We start from the raw sequence: 23,157 nt of genomic DNA, 5'->3' as shown, positions 1-23,157 counted from the left end.
GAACATTAATGTACTGATTGTAACTATTATTGTTATTGTAATAACATGACATATTTGGTAGATTACACGTTTTTGACATTTTTAAGTTACACGACAATAAATAATATTTTGATTGTGTTCATGCTTTTCTTATTACAAGACACTGTTGGCAATGGGTGCACCGACACCTTATAATAAAATTAATCTCTTTAAGCGATTGTTCTCGCATTGTAGACATAATTCCTTTGGGAGTGTTTGACATGGTCTTCAAAAGATGTATTTGTTGCTTAACACTGCCATTTGCCGGCGCGCGGCCGTACGTACATTTTCTGTGCACAAAGAAACCCGCCCACATGAAAGTTTGGTTGTGTGTATGTCAATCAAATGACGTCATTGACAATCAAACTTTTGGTTTATGCTCTGTGACGCCGTAGCCTATATTTTATTTTTGTTACCAATTGGACCATGCAATTAAATAACAAATGCAACTGCACGAATACATTTGTTTATCAATGTGGCAGATTTATTATAGTTTAGATTAGTTTTGTTGTAGTTTGTTAACATTTTGAATGAATTGTATATTTTTTAGTTTTGATTTATTTATTTATTATTACATTATTGTTATATTTTCAATATCATTTTTCTTTTAATTTCGTTATTATATATGTTTATTTTGTATATTTCTATATCATTTCAATTTATTGTTAGGGCTTTTTTACTTTTAGGTTTAGTTTAGCTTTTATTTATTTTTTTAATAATTGCTTTAGTTCCTCAACTTAAACTTCTTTCAGTTTATTGCTAAGGCAATATACTTTTTGTTTAGTTAAAGTTTATTTAAACAATATTTATCTTTTTTATTTTAATCAACACATAGGCCTATGTTGTAATAGCTTTAGTTTTAGTAAACTAGTATATCCTTGCTGTATGGGTGGAAAACATTTAAATTGGCAATAAAAACAATGAACAGAAAACAATTGCAAAAAGTTTGTTGACATATTAGCATGTGATCTATTCTTTGAAGACTGTAAGGACCAAATGTCCAGCATCATCACAACCATAGCCCAACTTTGTTTATTCTCTAAAACTGTTCATTTATTTCTTAAAAGCGTAATGTTAGCTCAAGTGTAATTTGATACCAAACCATTGTGAAAGCAAACAAAAACTGAGCCCATAAGCACATTACCTTCACACAGGTGAACATGACCCCGCCCCCACACCTTTTCAATGACGGACATCACACAAAACCATCATTGACTCATATGACCAGCTTCACACTAGTTTTGTAGCTCACTGTGTGTGTGGGTTTGACTCAAACGCTTGATAAACAGACAGAATGAGCAACATTGCAAAGTTTCTGTCTAAAAGGCAGGATAGAGAAGACGGTGTAGGGACGAATGAGAAGGCGATCCCCTTTAACAAGCAGGACTACCAGAGTCTGAAGCGTGAATGTTTGGAGAAAAAAACATTGTTTCGTGACCCGACCTTCCCAGCCGATTCTGATTCTCTGGGATATAATGAACTCGGGCGGTATTCCTTCAAGACTCGAGGAGTGGAGTGGAAGAGACCAAAGGTAATCTTTTGTTTGTGTGTTTAAAAAAAAATATTTTAATGGATGGAGACAAAGATGTTAATATGATGATGAAAACAGTAAGACAATGTAAACTGAATTTTAATAATTGAATTTCATCATATATGTTCAAAAGTATCTGGTGAACGATATACTCACTATGGTAACCGACAGACACTCAGGTTTCCTGAGGTGTGAGAGGTCTGTGTGTTTGTTGATACTTACAACCGCCTCTGCTTACTGGTTCACGTTGCTAAACAAACAAAACTAACAAAACTGTTTCTTCCCTTTAAAAACACACGAGCCACATCATATGAATTGATTTCTGTTTATCTACTAAACCTTTTGTGTATGCTGTTTGCCGAAAGCAAATATCAAAATTTTATTCATGTGTAGCATTAATCAGAAATGGCATTGCTGATCTAATTGTTTTTTTTTAAGGAGCTGTGTTCAAACCCCCAGTTTATTGTGGATGGTGCCAAACGGACTGACATCTGCCAGGGGGCTTTGGGTGAGAAGATACATGTCAGGGTCAAACACACTGAATTATTGATGAATTCTAACATCAGTGATGAGTAGAAGTTGATTTTGTTCACACTGTAGGGTGTCAAAAAACAGCCGGGGATATATTTGAACACAGGCTATTATTTAATAATTACCTCAGATATGGTGTATTTAGTTATGATATAATATGCTGTAGCCGGTCATTTGGTAGTGTGGCTATGGTGTGTCTCCATCTATGGTGACTTAACACACTCCACCCTAAATTTACACAGACCGAGCAAAGCAAAGTACCGTGACAACAAATACAGTCTCTTCATTATAAATGAAGTGACATTTCAGCTTATGACGGAGCCATGAGAATTTCTTTTAACTTCTTTAGGGCAAAAGCTTATTTAGTAGTTATTAAAATATATATATTATTTTCTCTAATAAAACCTCACTTTATTATTATTATTATTATTTATTCATTTCAACTCAATTTTGGCCAACTTTAAAAAAAACTGGTTCAAATTGTTTAACTTTTTTGATGAGTTAAAATAATGTAATGTAAGTTGAAGTTAATTTTAAAAGCAGTTCAATTGAATTATAATTATTATTAATAATAAAAAATGTTGTATTATTGTTATTATTATATATTTTTAAAGTGATTTGAACTCAATTTTGGCCAACTTTTGAAACTGTTTAACTTTTTTGATGAGTTAAACTTAAATAGTAATAGTAAGTTGATACACATTTTTCAATGTGTTAGGTGTAAATACCAGTAAAGCGGTTGCTTACTGGGCCAACAAAAAATAACTGTTATGGAAAAACACATTGTTAGATAAAGGGTGGTATGTTTTTGTGGTCAAATAGTTTGTAACTCTTCTAGATACAAACAAGGGTTTATTCTTGTCCTTGAGCAAGACGTCTTAAGCCCATATACTTGCTCACTTAACTTGAGCAATACACTCAAAGACGAGTCCTTCCTGATGAATGTATGTAAGCCAGTTTGCATAAAAGCATCACATGACATCTGATTTCTTTTCAGGTGACTGTTGGCTGCTGGCAGCCATTGCATCTCTGACTCTAGATAACAACATTCTGGAACGTGTAGTCTTGCCTGGTCAGAGCTTTACAGACGACTATGCCGGCATCTTTCACTTTCAGGTCAGGTCAGGTTTTCAACGTCACAACATGTCAGAAAAAGGCGTCTGACTGATGTTGTTCTGTTTTCTGTAGTTTTGGCAGTATGGTGAATGGGTGGATGTTGTCATTGATGACCAGTTGCCCACCAGAGATAAAAAGCTGCTGTTTGTTCACTCGGCTGAGGGTTCAGAGTTCTGGAGCGCTCTTCTGGAGAAAGCTTATGCAAAGTGAGTGTGTTTGAGATATAGGTACAGGTAATGTGTTATTCACCGACAGTGCAGAACACGATATCTGAGTCCTTTGAAATGCTTGGTAAGCACTGCCCTGTGCCAGCAGCCACAGCCCAAAAATAAACATTTTCCATTGCCTACAAAACATACAATGTTCATACAATAGAGAACTAATGTTTTTGTTATTGTAAACATACAGAAAAAACACACAGAGACATAATTCCTGCTATATTTTAAAGGCTCAACGGCTCATATGAAGCTCTGACGGGTGGCAGCACCAATGAGGGTTTTGAGGACTTCACTGGAGGAATTGCAGAGAATTATGAGTTGAGTAAAGCCCCTCCGCATCTGTTTAAGATCATTCAGAAAGCACTGGGGTTGGGCTCCCTGCTCGGCTGCTCTATCGATGTAAGTAGTCATAATCTACTTCAATTGGATTTATGTTATGTTGACCATAATGTAAATACAATTGCAACATTGACATGTAGAAATCTTTAAATTTTTAGTTTGAGTACACTTAAGCTGTGGTTTACAAGGAATTCCTTGTGCAGTCTGACAAATCGCATGCAACTTTATTGTGGGTGATTTAATAATGATTGCGTAAATAACACAACATGCAAATATGGTGGAGATGTGCATATTTAAATATGGGGTAGTTTACTAGTCTGCTGTTAATACAAGCACTCAAGGCAACAATGCCTTAGCAACAATACCCTCAAATGAATGTCTTTTACAACCAAAATATTTTTAGACTGTACATTGGTATGAATAGTATCTAGTCACAAAGTGTCAGTTTGCAGATACATATTCTCTATTCAATGTCTTGCCTTATGGCAGAACACATTAGGCATTTTGTTTTACATTCATATTATTAATCTCAAAATGTCTCTGAGATTATTTTCAGGAGTGCTATTTAATGTATTTGCGTTAATGCAATCTTTTTAGAACCGTATAATTTCAACACAAAAACATATTACAAAAAATAAGGTTTTCAACACAACTTTTCAAGACATTATTTTAGGAGACAATTTCCTTTTTTAATTGCTTGATTTATTAAAAGATTAGCTTCTTTGAGAATTATATTTCCATAAATGTAATTTCAGTTATAACAACATTGATATAAGTTAAAATGTTACCCTCATGCTCCCTTTTCTCTGTTTTCTCTTTTTTTATATATATATATTTGTGTATGTAAGCTTTGTGCATAGACGTTTAATAAAAAACATCTGCCATAGGGGCGATAAACTGATAAAAGCACGTCATTAGTTGAGCGCAGAGATATAGCAACACGCTTTTGAAACTACCCAATACTTTAATCACAGCCTGTTTTTCCACTTATAAAACATATTAAACTAGAATTATCTGTCATCTTTACTAGATTACCAGTTCATATGAAACGGAAGCTGTGACCAGTCTGAAGCTGGTGAAAGGACATGCGTACTCCGTCACTGGTGCAGAGGAGGTGAGACACTGTCCTTTTTTTAAAAATGCTGCAATAAAAGAATAAAGGTAACTATGAGGCCTGCGATTTTTTCCCCCTCTGAAATGCAGGTTCATTACATGGGGCGTCCGGTGCAACTGGTTCGGATCAGGAACCCGTGGGGTCAGGTGGAGTGGACGGGCCCATGGAGTGATGAGTGAGTTTATTCATAACACTTTGGTTGCAAATTTGCGAGTTATCATGGAATCTTACCTGTAAGCTCGGTATAAAATCTCTTTCTCAGCTCCAACGAGTGGAATGATGTCCAGCCGGAGGAGAAAGCTAAACTGGATTATTCAGCGGAAGATGGAGAGTTCTGGTAAGATTGAATTAGAAGAAAACGCAAAAGCATTACGCACTTACCCGTCATCTCTTTCCCATACAAAGATTCAATTCGCTGAGGTAAATCGGTTAGTTCAGTTTGTTCAATTAAATAAATAGGTTAAAAAATGATTCACTTGCAAACTTACCTACAAAAATGAACGATGGTTTTGCAACAGTAACCATGATTTAACTATATTTTTGTATACAAAAACGTATTATCTATCTTTAGCTATATAAACACATTTTTTGACTGTGACTGAAGTAATGAAATACAAATATTTGTTGTTATTTTACAGTTATTATAGTTGTATTTATATTTTCGAATTGGGATTTATATAACAATTTTATCATGAGCTTTTATCATTTAAGTATTTATTATTGCTCTAAAAATACATGTTTACTTCTAGTTTAGGCTTTTTATTTTCAGTTAATACTTTAAGTGCATTTATTTCAGTTTGAGGCAACATTTCTGATTTCTTTATTTTTCAAGTCATATTTAGATCACATTCTTTTTTTCAATTTACAGCTAGTCTTGTTTTTAGTAAACTATGACAACTTTGCTATATGTGCACTATATAAACAAATGTTACTTTTTGCCAATATATTTTGTTTATCTTATTTCCTTATTTCTATCATATCCTCTCAGGATGGCATATTCAGACTTCATTAAGCACTTCTCCAAGGTTGAAATCTGTAATCTAACCCCAGACACTCTGACCAGCGATGAGGTGGGCCATTGGAACTACTGCCAGTTTGAAGGAAACTGGAGGGTGGGCTCCACGGCAGGGGGCTGCAGGAACAACCCGGGTATCTTAAACCAATCATAATATATCATATTGGTATTAATGCTTATTTCCACTTACAATATTTTGTAAATCTTCTCGCTTTCTCTCTTCAGCTACATTCTGCTCCAACCCTCAGTTTGTGATCAAGCTGGAGGATGTTGATGATGATCCTCATGATGGAGAGGATGGCTGCACTTTGCTGGTGGGACTGATGCAGAAAGATGGACGTAAAGACAAACGCTTTGGACGAGACCTGAATACAATTGGCTTTGCCATCTACAAGGTACACTACCAGCAAAACTATAAAGACAAAGTAATGGACACTATTCTTAACATCAACATTAGTTTTCTTGTGTGTGCAAATTTGCAACAACAACATCAAGACAAATGTCCTAATCCAATAATGTCCTGTTGTTTGTGTGTTTCAGGTTCCAGATGAGGTGAGCTCTATTTGTTTTGTATATCAGGGTAACAGGATCTTAAAAACATTTCCGAATCAAGGTATCCTCATTGTGTGTGTTTGTGTTTGTGGATGTGTCTTACAGTACAAGGGTCGTAATAATATTCATCTCGGTCCCGACGTGCTCCTGCGTCAAAGATCGGTTGCGGGAAGCAACACCTTTATTAACCTGCGAGAGCTGAGCGAGCGGTTTAAACTGCCTCCCGGGGAATACGTCATCATCCCATCAACTTTTGAGCCCCATCGAAAGGGAAGTTTCATACTGCGTGTGTTTACAGAGAAGGAGGTGGCCACCAGGTTTGTCCAAATTGTGTTTTTAATACTATGAGGCTTGAAAATGCTTGATGTTACAGGCTGGTGTGTTAAGACTGCTTATATTTGTATTCCTTATAAAAATGTGTGTTGTGTTGTTTAGTTTTATGCCACATGGTGGTACTATTGACCCGGTCTTGGTCCCCTGGTTATATTAACCTCAATACTAAAACCTTGTCTTTAACAATATTAGAGGACCCATTACATTAACTTAACATGATGGAGGTACGATTCTGTCTCTTTTCTGTTCAGCCCGATGGATTCAGATATTACTGCAAACTTGAAAAAGGTAATGTTGAATAAAAATAGTTTATAAATGTATGCAAGCGACACACATACATATATTTTATAAAATAATCCTAATGACATTTACTGAATCAAACAGTGTATTTTTGTCTAATCTTTTGCAGGATTCCATATCTGAGAGTGACGTGGACCCGCATTTTAAACATCTTTTCGTGCAGATCGCTGGAAATGTGAGTAAAAGTATTTTCTTTATTTTTGGATCATTATTTTGTTTTCATGTACAGCATTGATCACAGTCATGTTTACAGAGGATCTTGTCTTTTCTACTTAGGACTCAGAGGTGTCTGTGTCGGAACTTCAACAGATACTAGACAACATTGTGTCTAAAAGTAGGAATTTAAGACGAACCTACAAATTCTATCATTGCTGGTTATTCTTGAGTAAAGTTTTATATTGTTTCACACAGGAACTGATGTAAAGACTGATGGATTCACGATGGAAACGTGTCGCCACATTATCAGCCTGCTTGATGTATCCTTTTCTTACAAGATATGAATAAATAATACACAAATTACTAAACTTGTACTTCAACATCTAATAGTATAGACTCAAGTAGCATATTGGGTTGATTTTGTTTATATGAATTAAAACACGCATCAGATATTCTCGTGACATTATTCAAAGACTGCGGCAACAGCAGTTATTATTAAATACATTATTATTATTTAACAAATGGCAATAATGACCCCATGGTCCTTGACCTCTGTCCAGAAAGATGGTAGTGGTACACTTGGCCTGGTGGAGTTTCACACACTGTGGATAAGGATCCAGAAATATTTGGTATGTATCAACTTGTATGCACAAAAATTCTGGTCAGTTCATTGTGTTATCGATGTAAATATACTGAACTGAACTTTCTGTGATACCTAACTAGGAAATTTTCAAGAGCCATGACACAGACAACACGGGCACAATGAGTTCTCATGAGATGAGAGATGCAGCAAAGAAAGCAGGTCATAATTCATTTCTAATGTAGATGAAAAAAGTGGTCACAATAAATCTGATTCGGTCTGTGTTTTCTCCACAGGGTTTCAGGTAAACAGTGAAATACTTCAGGTGATAATCTCACGTTATGCCAACCAGCAGTTTGCCATTGACTTTGATAGCTTTGTGGGCTGCCTGATCCGCCTGGAGATGCTCTTCAGTGAGTTCTGCTGCCTTTCCTGCCTAGTTCCAATTGAATCTGTCAGATTTTCAGAAATTGATAGTTTACTTGTATTTTTAAATCTGCACAGAAATGTTTAAATTGTTCGATAAGAAGAATACCGGGAAAATCGAGCTGGATATTCTGCAGGTGAAGTGCAATTGTGAATTTTTTTGATTTTGTAGTATTGTCAGTGTATCATTACAGTTAACAGATGTGTTTCTGTGTTTTAGTGGCTTTGCTTGACCCTCAGTTAAAAAACCACACATTTCCAGTAGACCCAGGATTTCCCAGAGAAGAATGGCTTGGCTGCAAAAGTAAAATCAACCAAAGTATTATCTAAACTTTGAGTTGTCCTCAAAATAGAGTTTGTTCATGGTGCTCATCAGATGAAAATAAACGTAACTTACAAAACAGCTGTGTGCTTTACCAAAATATGCATCCACATGAAAACTAAACCTTATATAAACTGAATCAGAACGAAATTGTAACTGTAACTGTAAAATGTCTTAATAAGTCAACAAACACTATCTGAGTTTCTAGACTAAAATGTCTTCACTAGAAGCTTCAAGAACGTTGACTTTGATAGCTTCAAGAACGTGACATTTTGCAAGACCACGTGGCAGTAAATGTCTTTTGTGTATGATCCTAATGGAAACAGTTTATCAAGGTATAAGATTAAATCAGAATTAGCTGAAAAATCATATCACACTGCTCAACCATGACCCGACAATCTCCAGACTGTAAAAACAGACAAGTTTGTTGGTGTCTGTGGTGGGCAGTGAAAACAGCCGTCTGCAGGACTGTGCGGCAGAAATGAAACCTTAATCTTAGTTGCGAATCTGACCTAGCACTTTAATTCAAATAATATTAGAAAGAAGGCTACATGTTTGTTGTGGTGGTTTGCATAGCGGCAATTTAATAAAAATACAAACTTCTGACATGAAAATAAACAGATCTAGTACTAGAATTACTGTACATTAAAAAACACCTAAGACATATATACTTTTCAATAGTTAACCTTATTATGGAAAGAGTCACTGCTCAATCAAGCCACGACTCAAGAAACGCAGACTAAACGCAATTGACATTAACATGAGACATGATCTGATCGGCACGTATACATGTTAACTATCCAGTGGCCTCTGTGTCTGCACTGAAAAAAAACCCTGTAATTTACAGATTATTCAGTCATTTTCCACGTAAATTGTCAAAAACTGAAATTTTACAGTTTTCTGTAAACAGATTTTTAATGTATTTTTTTAAATACGGTCAAAAACCCTAAAATAACAGTAATTTTTCTTGGAACACCAGTTATTTTACAGTTTGCGGCCCAGCTGCCAGAACCATTTTGTTTTTTTTACAGTTTATTTTTTAAATACGGTCAAACAACTATAAAATTACAGAATCACAGAATTGCTTTTTTATAATTTACTTTAAACATACTGTAAATATGCATTTTTACATAATATAATTAGTGTCTCCAATATATATTTAAATTTTTTCTAACATTTTACCCCTCAGTTTTATGATTTTGTGTTCGGATGTCTCCACTGGAAGCTTTACAATCAAAGAAAAGTCCTTGTGCGTGCGTGCAAGTTGGCAGAAAATTATCTTGATTCATTGATCATAAAGAAAACGTTATTATTTATAATGTTGCATCATTCACTTCTTCCCCATGGATTTATATGATATGATTCTCTATTAAAAGCTGCAAATTTCCTGCTAAAGCAGAAGATCCAGAATTTCATCAATGGCTGCAAGAGTCACATCAAACAAAGTGCATCTAAACTTTGAGTTGACCTCGTAATACATTTTTGGTGCTTATGCTTATCAGATGACACGAAAATATAAGCATTCAAACAAAACTACTGTGTGTTGCATTATTTTCACAGTATTTCAACTCTCTTTAATTTATTGTAATGGTGTCCAATAAGCTGGTGTGGCGCAATATGGCTGCCGTCGCATCATCAAGGTGGATGCTGCACATCAGGGGCGCCGCCAGGAATTTTGGGCCCCATGAAAAAAAATCTAATTGGGCCCCCTCTGTGCAGCTGTTGGCACCACATCTCTAGGACCTAACTGTCCAATCAAAAGCTTTAAATAACTCCAATCAAAGGCTTGCAACTGTCTTGCTTCTTATAGTGCAATACTAGTACTAGCAAAATATTTACTCCTGGTGATCTGTAAATGCAAGTCTACATACAGTATGCAGTTCACTATTTGATGCAAGATTAAAAGCCACCATAAAAATGTCCATTCTTAATGTATTTTTATTGTAAAAATATTGACAAATTTAAAAAAGAAAAAACATAAATATATATTAACTTTTTAATCAAAATAAATTAACATCATCATCTCAAAACAATGAAAACAGCTTTTTTTTACTTAACTGCAACAAAATAAAGTTGAAGTGTAAAACGTAATTTCCACATCAGGGTTATTATAGTGCTACAAAAAAGATCAAGTGATCACTAAATCAATAGGTTTTTTAGGTTTGGAATATGGTCATAACAAAACTAACAGTACCAGTGACATCAAATTAAAAGGTAAGTTAACATGGTACAAATAAGGACAATGGAAATATATACCAATAAATACACTACAGAACATTGACCCAAATTACCTATAGTTCTGTATTACCATCACTTGATAACATACATTAGATATCATAGATTTGTGTGTGTGTGTGTGTGTGTGTGTGCAAGTTTCTTAAATAAATTGCCCTTCATGGTGGGAATAATAAGGTCTGTATCTATAGATGTCATTTAACAGCCAAAATTCACTCTAAATGAACGCATCAAATTGGATTATTTTAATATTGTCTGTAACCTACATGCAGTTTGAGGTGAGCTACTCATTGTTTCTAAATGCATACAGACAAGAGGTTCTTTTTTATGTCATAATGGTCATTATGTGAGAAAAACAATTTTGTTTGATTTCTGTCATTAATAAATATTCCACTTTCTTTTTTGTTATGGTTAAGTCATTAACACAGTGTTGCTCACCTTCTTCACTGGGACAGGGAGGGGTGCAGTTATGGGGAGACTGGGGTGCTGCTGACTCATCTGTTGTTAAGTCTGCTAAGATGGGTATGGACAATGATTTAATATGAATATCTTGCTAAACGTTTCCCTGCACTGATTAAATGTTTATGAAATTTCACTATGGACAACAGGTTACCACTCACAGACTGAATGCTACACACCTTTCTTGGCGAAAAACTGGGTTACAGATTGACACCCTTTCTTTTGTCTTTGCTCTCTCAATTTTGTTTCTTTTCCTTTTTTGAAAACCAGATTTTTTACTACGCAACATAGTTGTCTCTGTTTCTGACGCGTCGCGACTTTCCGCAACTACACGTCACTGATGAGTGCGCTAAAGCAGGACCGAACCATTTCATGCAGACACAGGGGGGTGCTCGGTCAATATGGATGTTTACTTTTAGGTCCATTGGGGATATTTAACTTTTATTGCCAAAATACGTTAAATAAAAGACATCCTTCATTTTATTATTATTTTAAATATACTAAATGAAGATGATTTATATAGTGTATAATATAATTAAAAATTAATTAGTTTTTACCTATTTGTTGGGGCCCCTGTTAGTCATGCTGCGCATTGATGAGGTTTGAGGAGAATTCCCCTTCCATGTAAAGCGCTTTGAGTGCCCAGAAAAGCATTTTATAAATGAAAGTTATTATTATTATAATCATACAAAATGTATAATATAAATAAAAAATAAATAAACATGCCAAACCCACAGCGCTTTTTTATTCCATTGCGCTTCGTCTTTCAGAAGGCTCCCTGCCACGCCCTCGCCATCTAACTCTCGGAGAGCTCAGGTGCGCTCACAGTTTGTTTAAGGACGCGCAGAGATGTCAGGGATCGCGGCGACGCTCCAGCAGAACCGGGCGAGAGCGGCCGGAATCGGTACCAACGCTCAGGCGGCGAAGTTCCTCAATCAGGATTATGAAGCGTTGAGGCGCGAGTGTGTCGGGTGCGGACGATTATTCGAGGACGACACGTTTGAAGCCAACACATCCGCGCTCGGCTTCAAGGAACTGGGACCCAATTCGTCCAAAGTGCGCGGTCTGAAATGGCTGAGACCCAAGGTGGGTAGACCTGCATTGCGCTTATTTAATAAAGACAAATATTACGTGCTTATAATATGAAATAACAAGTTAATGATATCTTATATTATTACGCCATTTGCCGAACTTAAAACCAGTTATGCATACAGTTATTAACCTACCTGAAAAACAAGTTTAAGATAATATGATGTGTCGTTCTTTCTTGTTTGTTGCATGGGCATTATCCTAATTTGCATGGTGGAAGTGTCCACACCCATCATTAGAATATTTCACATCACACAAACCAGGATAAGAACTTTGACTTATTTTTTTTGTTCAATGGGGCTGTTGAGTATTTTTATGTTTTAGGAAACAATAAAGGAAAACAAGTATGTTATTTTAAAAAGTAACAGTGGTTGCCCCAAATGTAGCCGACTATAACAACGCAAATATTGTGTCTATTCATACCTTTTATTGATAAAAACATATTTTCGAAGCATATATTTGTTATGCATTTGTTATCTTATGCATTGACTTTTTTAAATATATTTTTACCACATTTACGTTACAGTCCCGATTGTTACAAACATATATAGGCTACAACCTAACTGACATTAAAACAAAACTACCATTCCAGCCACACAACAGTTTGTTTCAATGTTATAAACAAAGAACAACAAACATATAAACTGTTATTGACAATGTTAAGCCTGTACGTACTCTAATCTCGAAAAACTGCATCTTAAACTAGACAGACGAGAAAGATAAGAGAACACACTCAGAGTGCACGAGCTAGATTCCTGTGTTTACTCTGCGAGCCCTGAAATGCATTACTGCTCACCACATGCACTTTTAGAGGCTATTAGAGTGAGTGAATATGATCCTACAGCTGCTATGTTGTGTTCACAGAGAATGACGTCAGTTGAACCGAAAACATTTTATATCTGATTTTCTGATTCAGATAGACGTACTGAAACTAATTATAAAATGGTCTGCTTTAAGTCAGGCAGGAAATGATCTGGGCAAGGTAGCCTATACAAAAGACTGGTTTTATTCAGGGCTAGACAACTGGTGGCCTGCCAATCATCTTAATCCGGCCCGCCTTAACGGTTCAAATAAGGGGAGAGACTTTAGCCACCATGAAATGGAAGTTGCGATTGACTTCTGAAAACTATAAGAAATCCCCCAATATATATACGTATAAATTAATATATATATGATCTGTTGCAGTGATTCTCCTTTGATTCATAGTTTTTGGAATGTGTGTTTTGTGATACAGGAACTGACATCCAGCCCAACATTCATAAGTGGAGGAGCGAGCAGAACAGACATTTGTCAGGGTGCTCTGGGTGAGTCTGTTCTGTAGAGTATGTTTAAAACAGCGTAACGCTGTAGTACAAGCCTATTGTTCAGCAAGCTAACCACGGAGCTTTAGAAATGATAACAAAAGAGCGGCATTGAATGACTGTCTCTTAGCGTCCGTTGAAATTACATTTTGAAGTGAGCAGCAAAAGCAGTTTTTCTGGTTTAGGAAGTTTCTAGTCTGATGGGGAGACAAATAATAGATTTGTACAGGAAGAACAACGGAAACTCACTGTTTGATGTCTCGTATTCTTTTCGACCTCTTTATTCCTAACCTTTTTGAACCTGTATATGACTCTTTCTTCTGTGGAACACAAAAGTTTGAGAAAGTCATGCAGGTTTGGAATGATTTGATGGTACGTAAATGCTGAAAGAATTAAAATTTTTGGGTGAGCTATCCCTTTAACTATAACCTATACATTGTGTAGACAATATGAATTAAAATATAAATAAAAGAACTTGTCTCTGGACATTGGAAACGTCTCGTCTGTATTTGTGCTGGTCTAAATCCCATTTATACACACACACACACACACGTCCTGTTAAACCTGCTTTACTTCTCACAAATCAAATATTGATGCACTCTATACGCTTGTGCATAACAAGTCATATCTTGCGGGTCAGGTGATTAGGTGAGACTTCTGTGTGTGTGTCAGCATTGTAACTATATTTATACATATTACTGTGATGGATGTAAATGGAAATTAGCTCAGATTAAAAACAAGCAGCCCTGACAATCACATTAAAGTTACTGTATGCATAGTAGGGCTGCTAAACGATTTATCAAGATGAATCGCATCCAGAATAAAGTTTGGATTTACAAAATAAATGTATGTCCACTATGTATATTTATTTTGTATTTATAAACACATACATGTGTATATTTAGAAACTATTTGCATGTATATATTTATAGTTATAGAATGTAAAATAGATGTAGAGTTCAGATGCACAACCCTCTAATAGCTACCTCTGTCAGAAATGAGATTGTGATGTTGAGTGAACGCTCTCCACACATTGCATACTTTACATTTACTCACGCTCTTGTCATTTCAAACCTGTATGACTTTCTTCTGCAGAACACAAAAGAAGATATTTGGAAAAATGTTGGTAACAGAACAGCCCCCCATTACCTATTATTATGTGGACACAAAACCATTTCAAGTCAACAACATTCTTCAAAATATCTTCTTTTGTGTTAGGCGGAAGAAAGAAATTCATTCAGGTTTGAAATGACAAGAAGGTGACAGAAAAATGACACAATTTTGATAATGCACCAATAAAATACTAGTTAGATTTTATTGTTTTTGCATGTCATTGCTGAATTTTTTACCCACAATGTCGTCCAATTCTGTAATCATTTTTACACCTTCGTGTTTTTTGGGTGAACTGTGCACTGTCCCTTTAACAGTTAACAATAAACAATAAGCGCAGTTATTAAGTTAATCAAGTTTTTCCGCTGTAATTGTCAACACCATGTGATGTCTTCCTTCTGTTATTTAGGTGACTGTTGGCTTCTAGCTGCCATTGCTTCTTTAACCCTGAACGAGGACGTGTTTGCACGTGTGGTGCCACCTGGTCAGAGTTTCGATGAGGAATATGCTGGAATATTTCACTTCCAGGTAAACCGGCCAATTAAATAGTATTACAATTTACATTCTCTTCACAAATTCATACCTGTAGCATCAATAAGCGGGTTTCCATCACTCTAGTTTTATTTGCATTTTGAGGTTTCCCATCAGAAACGAGTGATGGAAACGCAAAATTTTGAATTAAAAACCCATGATTCCCAAAAACGTTCCTCCAAAAAGTCACGTGACTGCACTAAGGCGTAACCTGACTAACCAGAGTACTGATCTTGTTACACAGCATCAGAAATTTTGTAACGGTCATTCTTAAATGCCTTAGCAAAGTCTACAAATACAAAGTGTTTCTGTATTTGCCTCTTAGAACTGTCACGACTGTGTTTCAGCAGGCATCCACAAAAGCACAGCATTTCATTGTTTCTTAAAAATCTGCTTTCGCAAGTATCATTATATATGAAAATTATTATAGTCAGTGGCTTCTCTTACTTTTCTTTCTGATATTTAGTGGCAGTTTATTAGGAAGTGACTAGTTGACTAGTTGGATGTAAGCGACGCTTATTCGCAAATGTTTTATGCGATATTCCAATTTTGCGCATAAGCTAAATTTGCAACTTTGGATGGAAACCCGGCTAATGGGTTTTAAATTATGTTTACATATGGCCTCATGTTTTCAGTTCTGGCAATTTGGCGATTGGGTGGATGTTGTCATCGATGACCGTCTGCCTACCAGGAATGGAGAGCTGCTGTTTGTTCACTCAGCTGAGGGTTCAGAGTTCTGGAGCGCTCTGCTGGAGAAAGCTTATGCAAAGTGAGTGTGTTTCAGAAAAGTAGTCCAAGTTAAGGGATGCTCAAACTTGACTTCCATTCATAAATCTAATGAGTTAAAGTCCAGTGTAACCTTCGGTTTAGTCTACTTTAGGGTGTTTCAGTCAATTGCTGAAGTAATATAACTTGTAAACCTTTTCGTTTTCAGGCTGAACGGCTGTTATGAAGCTCTGTCTGGTGGATCCACTACTGAGGGTTTTGAGGATTTCACCGGAGGCATCGCCGAAGTCCACGAATTGGCAAAAGCGAGTCCAAACCTCTTCAAAGTCATCCAGAAAGCTCTAAGCTGGGGCTCGCTGCTTGGCTGCTCAATAGATGTGAGAAATTTCGATGTTGTGTTTGTGTGCATGTCTCAATTCACTGGGGGAAGGTGTTACCAAATCAATTTTCAATGTGTACAGCAATCTCACGAGGGAAAGGTCACCAGAGCACCGTGTATCCTAGCACCGATTAACAATGCTTTAACCTCTTGTTAAGAAAGTGAATACTTTATCTAGAAAGTCTAGATACCAAAAGTAGATGTAAATGTAAAGAGATCATGTGCCCTCATAGTCTTTAGTAAAAAAGATCCTCAACCTTCGAAACGACCTCTCTTTACTTACAGTCATGTGTAATGGCATGAGGACGGGGCTTCAACGACTGACTGACTGACTGCAAACCTGCATTCTAATCTGCCTACGTGTTGTTAGCAATGCCCAACAATCCAAACAGTTCTCAATAGAGGAAATCAAGGACCAACCTACATTTTTGTCAAATTTCAGAAGCCATTTTATTTTGATAAACTTCACGATACGGAAAAGACGACAATCGCTAGTTTCGTTTCGTAGTGACTTCAAATATTTGAACGTTCTCATTTAAGATAAACAACAAGTGAAAAAGACAAAGCCCTAGATGTTGTCAAAAGCCTATTGGGAATGTATTAAAATTTCCAAAACACATAATGGTAACAGTGACAGAATCTTGTTTGAGTTTATTAAATCGAGGACATTGTGTGACTTTTTATGGAATTTGTAACCCGAACAGATGAAAAATAACTCTGTTATGCAGTCATGGGAAATATAACATTGTGTTTGTCGGCAAACTGTGTGTTGTTTTGTGTTCACGGTTGTGTAATGTAATTGTTAGTAATGTATGGCTCGTTTCCTTTGGCTTTAGATCACAAGCTCGTCTGACTCGGAAGCAGTAACCGGACAGAAGTTAGTTAAAGGACACGCCTACTCTGTCACAGGAGCTCAAGAGGTCAGTGTTAACTTTAGATTTAAATGAATTTGCTTATTGAGGACAAAATAATAATTACCTATTAAACACACATTATTTGATGTTTGCAAAGGTGGAGTATATGGGTGAACCAACCAAGCTGATTCGGATCAGGAACCCATGGGGGCAGGTGGAATGGACTGGCCCATGGAGTGATGGGTGGGTAACTCTGTATTGTTCTGTCTGCAGCATTCACATATATCTAATTCGTACAAGCCTGTATCAAAACGACACATTTAAATCATACGGTAGCTTGGGCGGCGTTAAGGTGTTGTCTGTCCCGAGTTGCTATGGGGACTCTGTTTACGCCCATATACCCCAGGGTGTAGGAAGGACAGTTTCTGCCTCTCCTCCCCGTCAAGCTGTTTACACCTACCTGGAACCAACTCGAACCTCTTCCTCATTTCATAACAAAATAACCTCACCCCTTTGCACGTATCGTTTTTTTATGCTTGACTAAAAATAAAAGGTCATATTCTACAACGGTTAAAAGATTTGTCACTTTTGTTGTGTCTGACAGCAAAATATCTTTGTTACCGTACTTTTAAAACTTTCTATAGATCTATTAGCTCTGTTTTGATTGGATGCCCATTCTGGCATATAGTATGTCAGGTTGAGCAAAGTTAATATGTTAATAATGTATTGTTCTACAAGTATGATTTGTTAACCTTTGCTTTGTTTTAATGTAAATGGTCTGAAGGTCATCAGAATGGAATCAGGTCAGCGATAGTGACCGAGCGAGATTGTGCTGTAAAGCAGAAGATGGAGAGTTCTGGTAATCTCAAAGTCTTTAAAATGTACTTTACTATCTTTTAATTTTGGTGCGTTTTGGAACAACATCATTTCTGAAGGATGCACATTAAAGATTATAGACACAAAACGTTCTTGCAATTTTTTTGCTTGCTCTTATCATTCACCATAACTTATTTTACATATAAATAAATATTATAAATTTTACTTTAATTGTCATTTTAATTAACAGTAACTCGATATAAAAGTAGATGAAAATGTTTTACCTAAATATCTCATAGAGATATTGTTCTGTGTTTCAGGATGTCTTTCTCTGAATTCCTGCATAATTACTCGCGGGTGGAGATCTGTAACCTGACGCCTGATGCTCTTTCAGATGAAAGTGTTAATAAATGGGCGCTTTCTAAGTTTGACGGCAACTGGAGAAAAGGATCCACCGCCGGTGGCTGCAGGAACTATCCAAGTAATTTATTAGATGAATACGCTTTTTTATTCCAAATGAGAAATGCAATTCAGTAAATAATAGGGCTGTCAAACTATTAATCGCGATCCAGATTAAAATGTGTGTTTACATAATATATGTCTGTGTACTGTGCATATTTATTTTGTATTTACAAACACATACACACACATATATACATTTAAGAAAATATTGAATATGACAGATAAACGTTAACATATCATTTTTATTTATTGGTAAATATAAATAAATGAATCTAAATGTATGCAAGTGTATGTTTTTGTGTTTATAAATACTAAAAATAAATATGCACAGCACACAGACATACTGTATTATGTAAATACAAACTTTTATTCTGGATGCGATTAATCACGATTAATCATTTAATCATCAATCAAATAAACATCCCATAATGTCTGAGGAGACTTTAAGATGATTGTTGTGAACTCTTGTGCAGACTCGTTCTGGATGAATCCTCAGTTTTTGGTCAAACTGCAGGAAGAGGACGACGACCCGACTGATAATGAGGCGGGGTGCAGCTTCGTGGTGGGTCTGGTCCAGAAGAACCGCCGTAAAATGAGAAAGATGGGAGAAGACATGCACACGATCGGTTACGCTATCTATGAGGTGAGGATTCATGCTCCACCCGGTAAAAAAGATGTTACATTTTTGGTCCTCTTTGACTCAATCCTTGAAAGCTAAACATCTTTCATATTATCATCCACAGGTGCCTGAGGAGGTATGGACTGCAACTTTCTTCATAAAATAAAATCCACTACCATTTTGGTCCTATTCTCATACTTTTTTTATTAATCGTCTTGCTATACTTCAACGATCCTAGTTCGTCGGCCAGAGGAACGTCCATCTGGATCGTAACTTCTTCGTGAGGAACGCTTCAGCGGCTCGCTCCGAGAACTTCGTCAACTTGCGAGAGGTCTGCTCTCGATTCTGTCTGCCCCCTGGAGAGTACATCATCGTGCCCTCCACCTTTGAACCCAATATGGATGGAGACTTCTGTGTTCGCGTGTTCTCTGAGAAACAGGCAGAGTTTCAGTAAGTACCTGAGTAAATCGTATTTGACTCTGTGGGACTCTAGAATACCTATCTCCAGAAATTCCAAAAAAATCTGGGAATTAAGGGGTATCGGACCATATTTTATATCTTACTTGCAGGGTGCAATAACGTCAACCTATGTTTATTTATTTCACTGAAATGTGTTTGTTTTTTTAGAGAGCTTGATGACCCTGTCGATTACAAGGGTTCAGAGGTAAAATGTTGAAACATGTGTAACTTGAATTCGTAGTTTATTATGTATTATTTAGATTTTTTAACTATAGTATCATTCTTGTAGATCGAAGTCACTGTGGCTGACATTGATAGTCGGTTTAAAAGCCTCTTCGCACAACTCGCAGGGACAGTGAGTATTACACATATAATGATCGAATTGTGCAATTTATGTTCGAATTCATTTTTGTAAACTGCATTCAAACATTTTCTCTCAACAAGGATGCTGAAATTTCTGCCTTTGAGCTGAAGACTATCCTGAACAAAGTTGTAACTAAACGTAAGACTTTGATGTGCCTTTCTTTTTATTTTGCATATAGATTAAACAGCCGTGGAATTTTTTTTTCAGTATGTGTTTAAGTAAAATGATCAATTTTGTTTAAATTGTGTATACTATTAACAATATTTCTCCCAAATGTCAAATAAAAATATAGTTGCTATTTGCATTTATTTGCAGAAAATGTAAACTGGAGAACAGGTCAAAAAACAAATGCTCTGTATTTTTCAGACCTGAAAGAAAAAAAAGTTCATATTCACTTTTAAGCAATACAATATAAAATTTTGAATTGTCTCTTGGATTTTCCCCGCGGCTGTATATTTATTGTAAATACTGTACTCAGTCATTAGATATTCTAATTAATCATAATATAAAATAACTTTTTCTGAAGGTAAGGACATCAAAACGGATGGATTTAGTTTGGATACTTGTCGCAACATGGTGAATTTGATGGATGTATCCTTCTGCACAAAATCCTGTAACAAAATGTTATATTTAACTTTTAACATATAGTTTACCACAGTGTGCTACATCACCACACAACATTTACATTTTCGCCAAAATGCACTTCTGAGAAGGGTATATCAAGCTTCTGTTGGATGTCAAATTGCTCATAACTGTGAATATCCCAACTTGTATTAGATGTTTATCATTTAGCTGAGGTATTTCTATTGTATTTTGTCCTTCACTCGTGTCTCAGAAAGACGGCACTGCAAAACTGGGCATGTTGGAATTTAAGATCGTCTGGACCAAAATTGAAATGTACCTGGTGTGTTTGCATTGTTGTATAATTTTTACAGTTCGTACTCTACTGTGATGCCACGTGCAGATCATTTAGAAGAGATTGTCTGTACTGTTTAAAATGCATGAGACATTATGTTTTTCTCCTGTCAGGACATCTTCTGTAAAAATGACAAGGATAAATCAGGCACAATGAGCTCGATGGAGTTAAGAGGAGCTATAGAGAAAGCTGGTAAGTTTTAAAGTCTGTAGTTTCTGTCATCTTTACTAAACTGGAAAGACCTGATGAAGATTCTTATTCTGCACCTAGAACAAATAAATTATCTGCCCCACCAAAAAAGTAATGTTTTGGATTAAAAGTAATGTGAAGTATTCCTTGAAAGTTAATAAAAGGTTATTATAAAAAAGAGTATTTTAGTGTCTTTATTTGTTTATTTTTTATTTCAGGCTTCTCTTTAAACAACGCTCTACACCAGATAATGGTAGCACGCTACAGTGAACCCGATCTCACCATCGACTTTGACAACTTTGTGAGCTGTGTGATGCGTCTGGAAGCAATGTTCAGTAAGAGTCTAACATTGAGATACGTTTGAATAAAGACTGATATATATCATTTGTTGTTTACGTGTTTAAACCCTGATGTGTCACATTCTCATGTGTAGAGATCTTTCAAACACTGGATAAGGCCCAAAATGGAACAATAGAGCTGAACATGTTGGAGGTATGTTACTGTTGTAATTTTATAATCTTAAACTGTAATTAATCCTGAAACTGTTTATGTAAATAAGCTTTTTAAGGCAGATATAAACTGTCGCTCTTAGGCACGGTTTCATAGACAAGGCATATAACTAGTCCCAGCCTAAAATGAATTTCTCAACTGAAAATAACTTCAGTTAGATCAGTGCCATTGCTTTGTCTTAAGGTGCACACCATTAATGTTTTATTCTAAAGCATCTTTATAAAGGCTTTACATACGCCTTGTCTGTGAAACCTGGCCTTAGAGTTTTGCAGAACCTGTTTTAGTACCCTCAATAATTACTTTTAGTCCTCCTCATTGGCACGATCTTTTGAGATACATCCTTTGCAATACTTTTAAATGTACCGCATTGTGGGATGTAGTATTAGGGTATTACGATACATCCTGTTCCAAACGCTGCTGTGCAGGTGACTTCTATTAAAAGTGTATTTTGTCTCCCTCTAGTGGCTGAGTCTGTCCATGCTCTAAAGACGGTGAGCAGATTCTGGCTGAGATCTGGAATAATACACATTAAAATGTTTTTTTTACCTGTGCACAATTTCGCATTGTTAACTCTGAATCACATACGGATCGCCATCAGAAATGTTAAAAGGAACTATTGGGTGCTACAAACATTAGTGTAATAGACTACTAGTATAAGATATTTTGGATTCATAGGTGGCTTATTTGACACATTATAATGGGAAGGTGGATTGATCGAGATTACTGAGAGATTTTTATTTTTATTATGGTTTTTAATTATGGGGGAAATACTGTGACGGTGACTTTGGATGTTGAGATTTTAGCTTATTTAATATGCTTTAAACTACAATCCCCAAATCAGTTGTGTGTAAGGTTTCTATTTTTACATATATACATTATTGACAAATGTGATTCTCTGTGGTAAAGACTATTAAAATCAAAACAATTCTCTGTGTGCTGCCTTTTAAGTTTGAATTTACATTGTTTATGTCTACAAAGGAGCCTACAACTCCTGACCACCACGGTTCACTGTAAACCAAGTTTTGATTCCTCTTTATATCCAAAACTTTATAAACAGACTTATCCTAAAATACATGAGTATGATAAAAATAGAGTTAAGTATGATACAATGCAAATGAAAACAACTACATTTAATAACAAATATTTGAAAATAAACCTCTGGTTTTATATTCTCTCCCGCGAGAAATGTTCACTAAAATACACTTGAATGTATTTAATACACTACAAATGTATTTAAAATGGCCCTTTATGAAAAATACTGAACAATCACTCTATTACACAAATAAAGTTGAAGGTATAAAGGTCTTTTATTATTAGTAATAGGTCTCTTTGGGGAATAACAGTTCACCACATTGGAGTAAATGGCACGGGCATCTCTGAATACAGAAACTGCTTGACAATAAGTAACCGTGACAATACCACAGAAAAACATGAAGAATTCAGATGGTAAAAAAACACATATTGCCTAACCTATATCTATATGAAAATGTAATGTCAGAAAATGACACTTTGTCCAAATGAACTTCTAATGCAAAGCCTTTTTTAAAGTCCCTTAAATAGCACAATTGAGCATTCTCGCACTGCCTAA

General features: G+C 35.9%; 2 protein-coding genes across 2 annotated transcripts; both read left to right on the top strand.

Moving 5' to 3' along the window:
• The first annotated feature begins 1,187 nt into the window (after window positions 1–1,187).
• Window positions 1,188–10,076, top strand: capn8 (calpain 8). Its single transcript, XM_079471982.1, has 20 exons — window positions 1,188–1,549; window positions 1,988–2,057; window positions 3,078–3,196; window positions 3,269–3,402; window positions 3,645–3,813; window positions 4,784–4,867; window positions 4,957–5,042; window positions 5,130–5,204; window positions 5,856–6,016; window positions 6,108–6,277; window positions 6,540–6,751; window positions 7,019–7,055; window positions 7,177–7,242; window positions 7,344–7,401; window positions 7,479–7,543; window positions 7,784–7,852; window positions 7,947–8,025; window positions 8,100–8,216; window positions 8,308–8,366; window positions 8,450–10,076. Exons 1-20 carry the CDS (start codon window positions 1,313–1,315, stop codon window positions 8,471–8,473), a joined length of 2,091 nt encoding a protein of 696 aa, XP_079328108.1. The 5' UTR covers window positions 1,188–1,312; the 3' UTR covers window positions 8,474–10,076.
• A 2,018-nt stretch (window positions 10,077–12,094) lies between these two features.
• capn2l (calpain 2, (m/II) large subunit, like) lies at window positions 12,095–22,513 on the top strand (the record flags this gene model as incomplete). Its single annotated transcript, XM_079471981.1, has 21 exons — window positions 12,095–12,331; window positions 13,569–13,638; window positions 15,154–15,272; window positions 15,911–16,044; window positions 16,210–16,378; window positions 17,217–17,300; window positions 17,392–17,477; window positions 18,019–18,093; window positions 18,371–18,531; window positions 18,986–19,155; window positions 19,256–19,267; window positions 19,370–19,581; window positions 19,759–19,795; window positions 19,880–19,945; window positions 20,035–20,092; window positions 20,481–20,545; window positions 20,790–20,858; window positions 20,984–21,062; window positions 21,278–21,394; window positions 21,493–21,551; window positions 22,032–22,513. 21 exons carry the CDS (start codon window positions 12,095–12,097, stop codon window positions 22,053–22,055), a joined length of 2,103 nt encoding a protein of 700 aa, XP_079328107.1. The 3' UTR covers window positions 22,056–22,513.
• Between the last annotated feature and the right edge of the window lie 644 nt (window positions 22,514–23,157).

This window comes from Barbatula barbatula, assembly GCF_947034865.1.
Source record: "Barbatula barbatula genome assembly, chromosome: 13".
In the NCBI taxonomy this organism is placed as follows: domain Eukaryota; kingdom Metazoa; phylum Chordata; class Actinopteri; order Cypriniformes; family Nemacheilidae; genus Barbatula; species Barbatula barbatula.
Note: the sequence above shows the minus strand (reverse complement) of the source record. Positions and strands in the feature narration are given on the sequence as shown.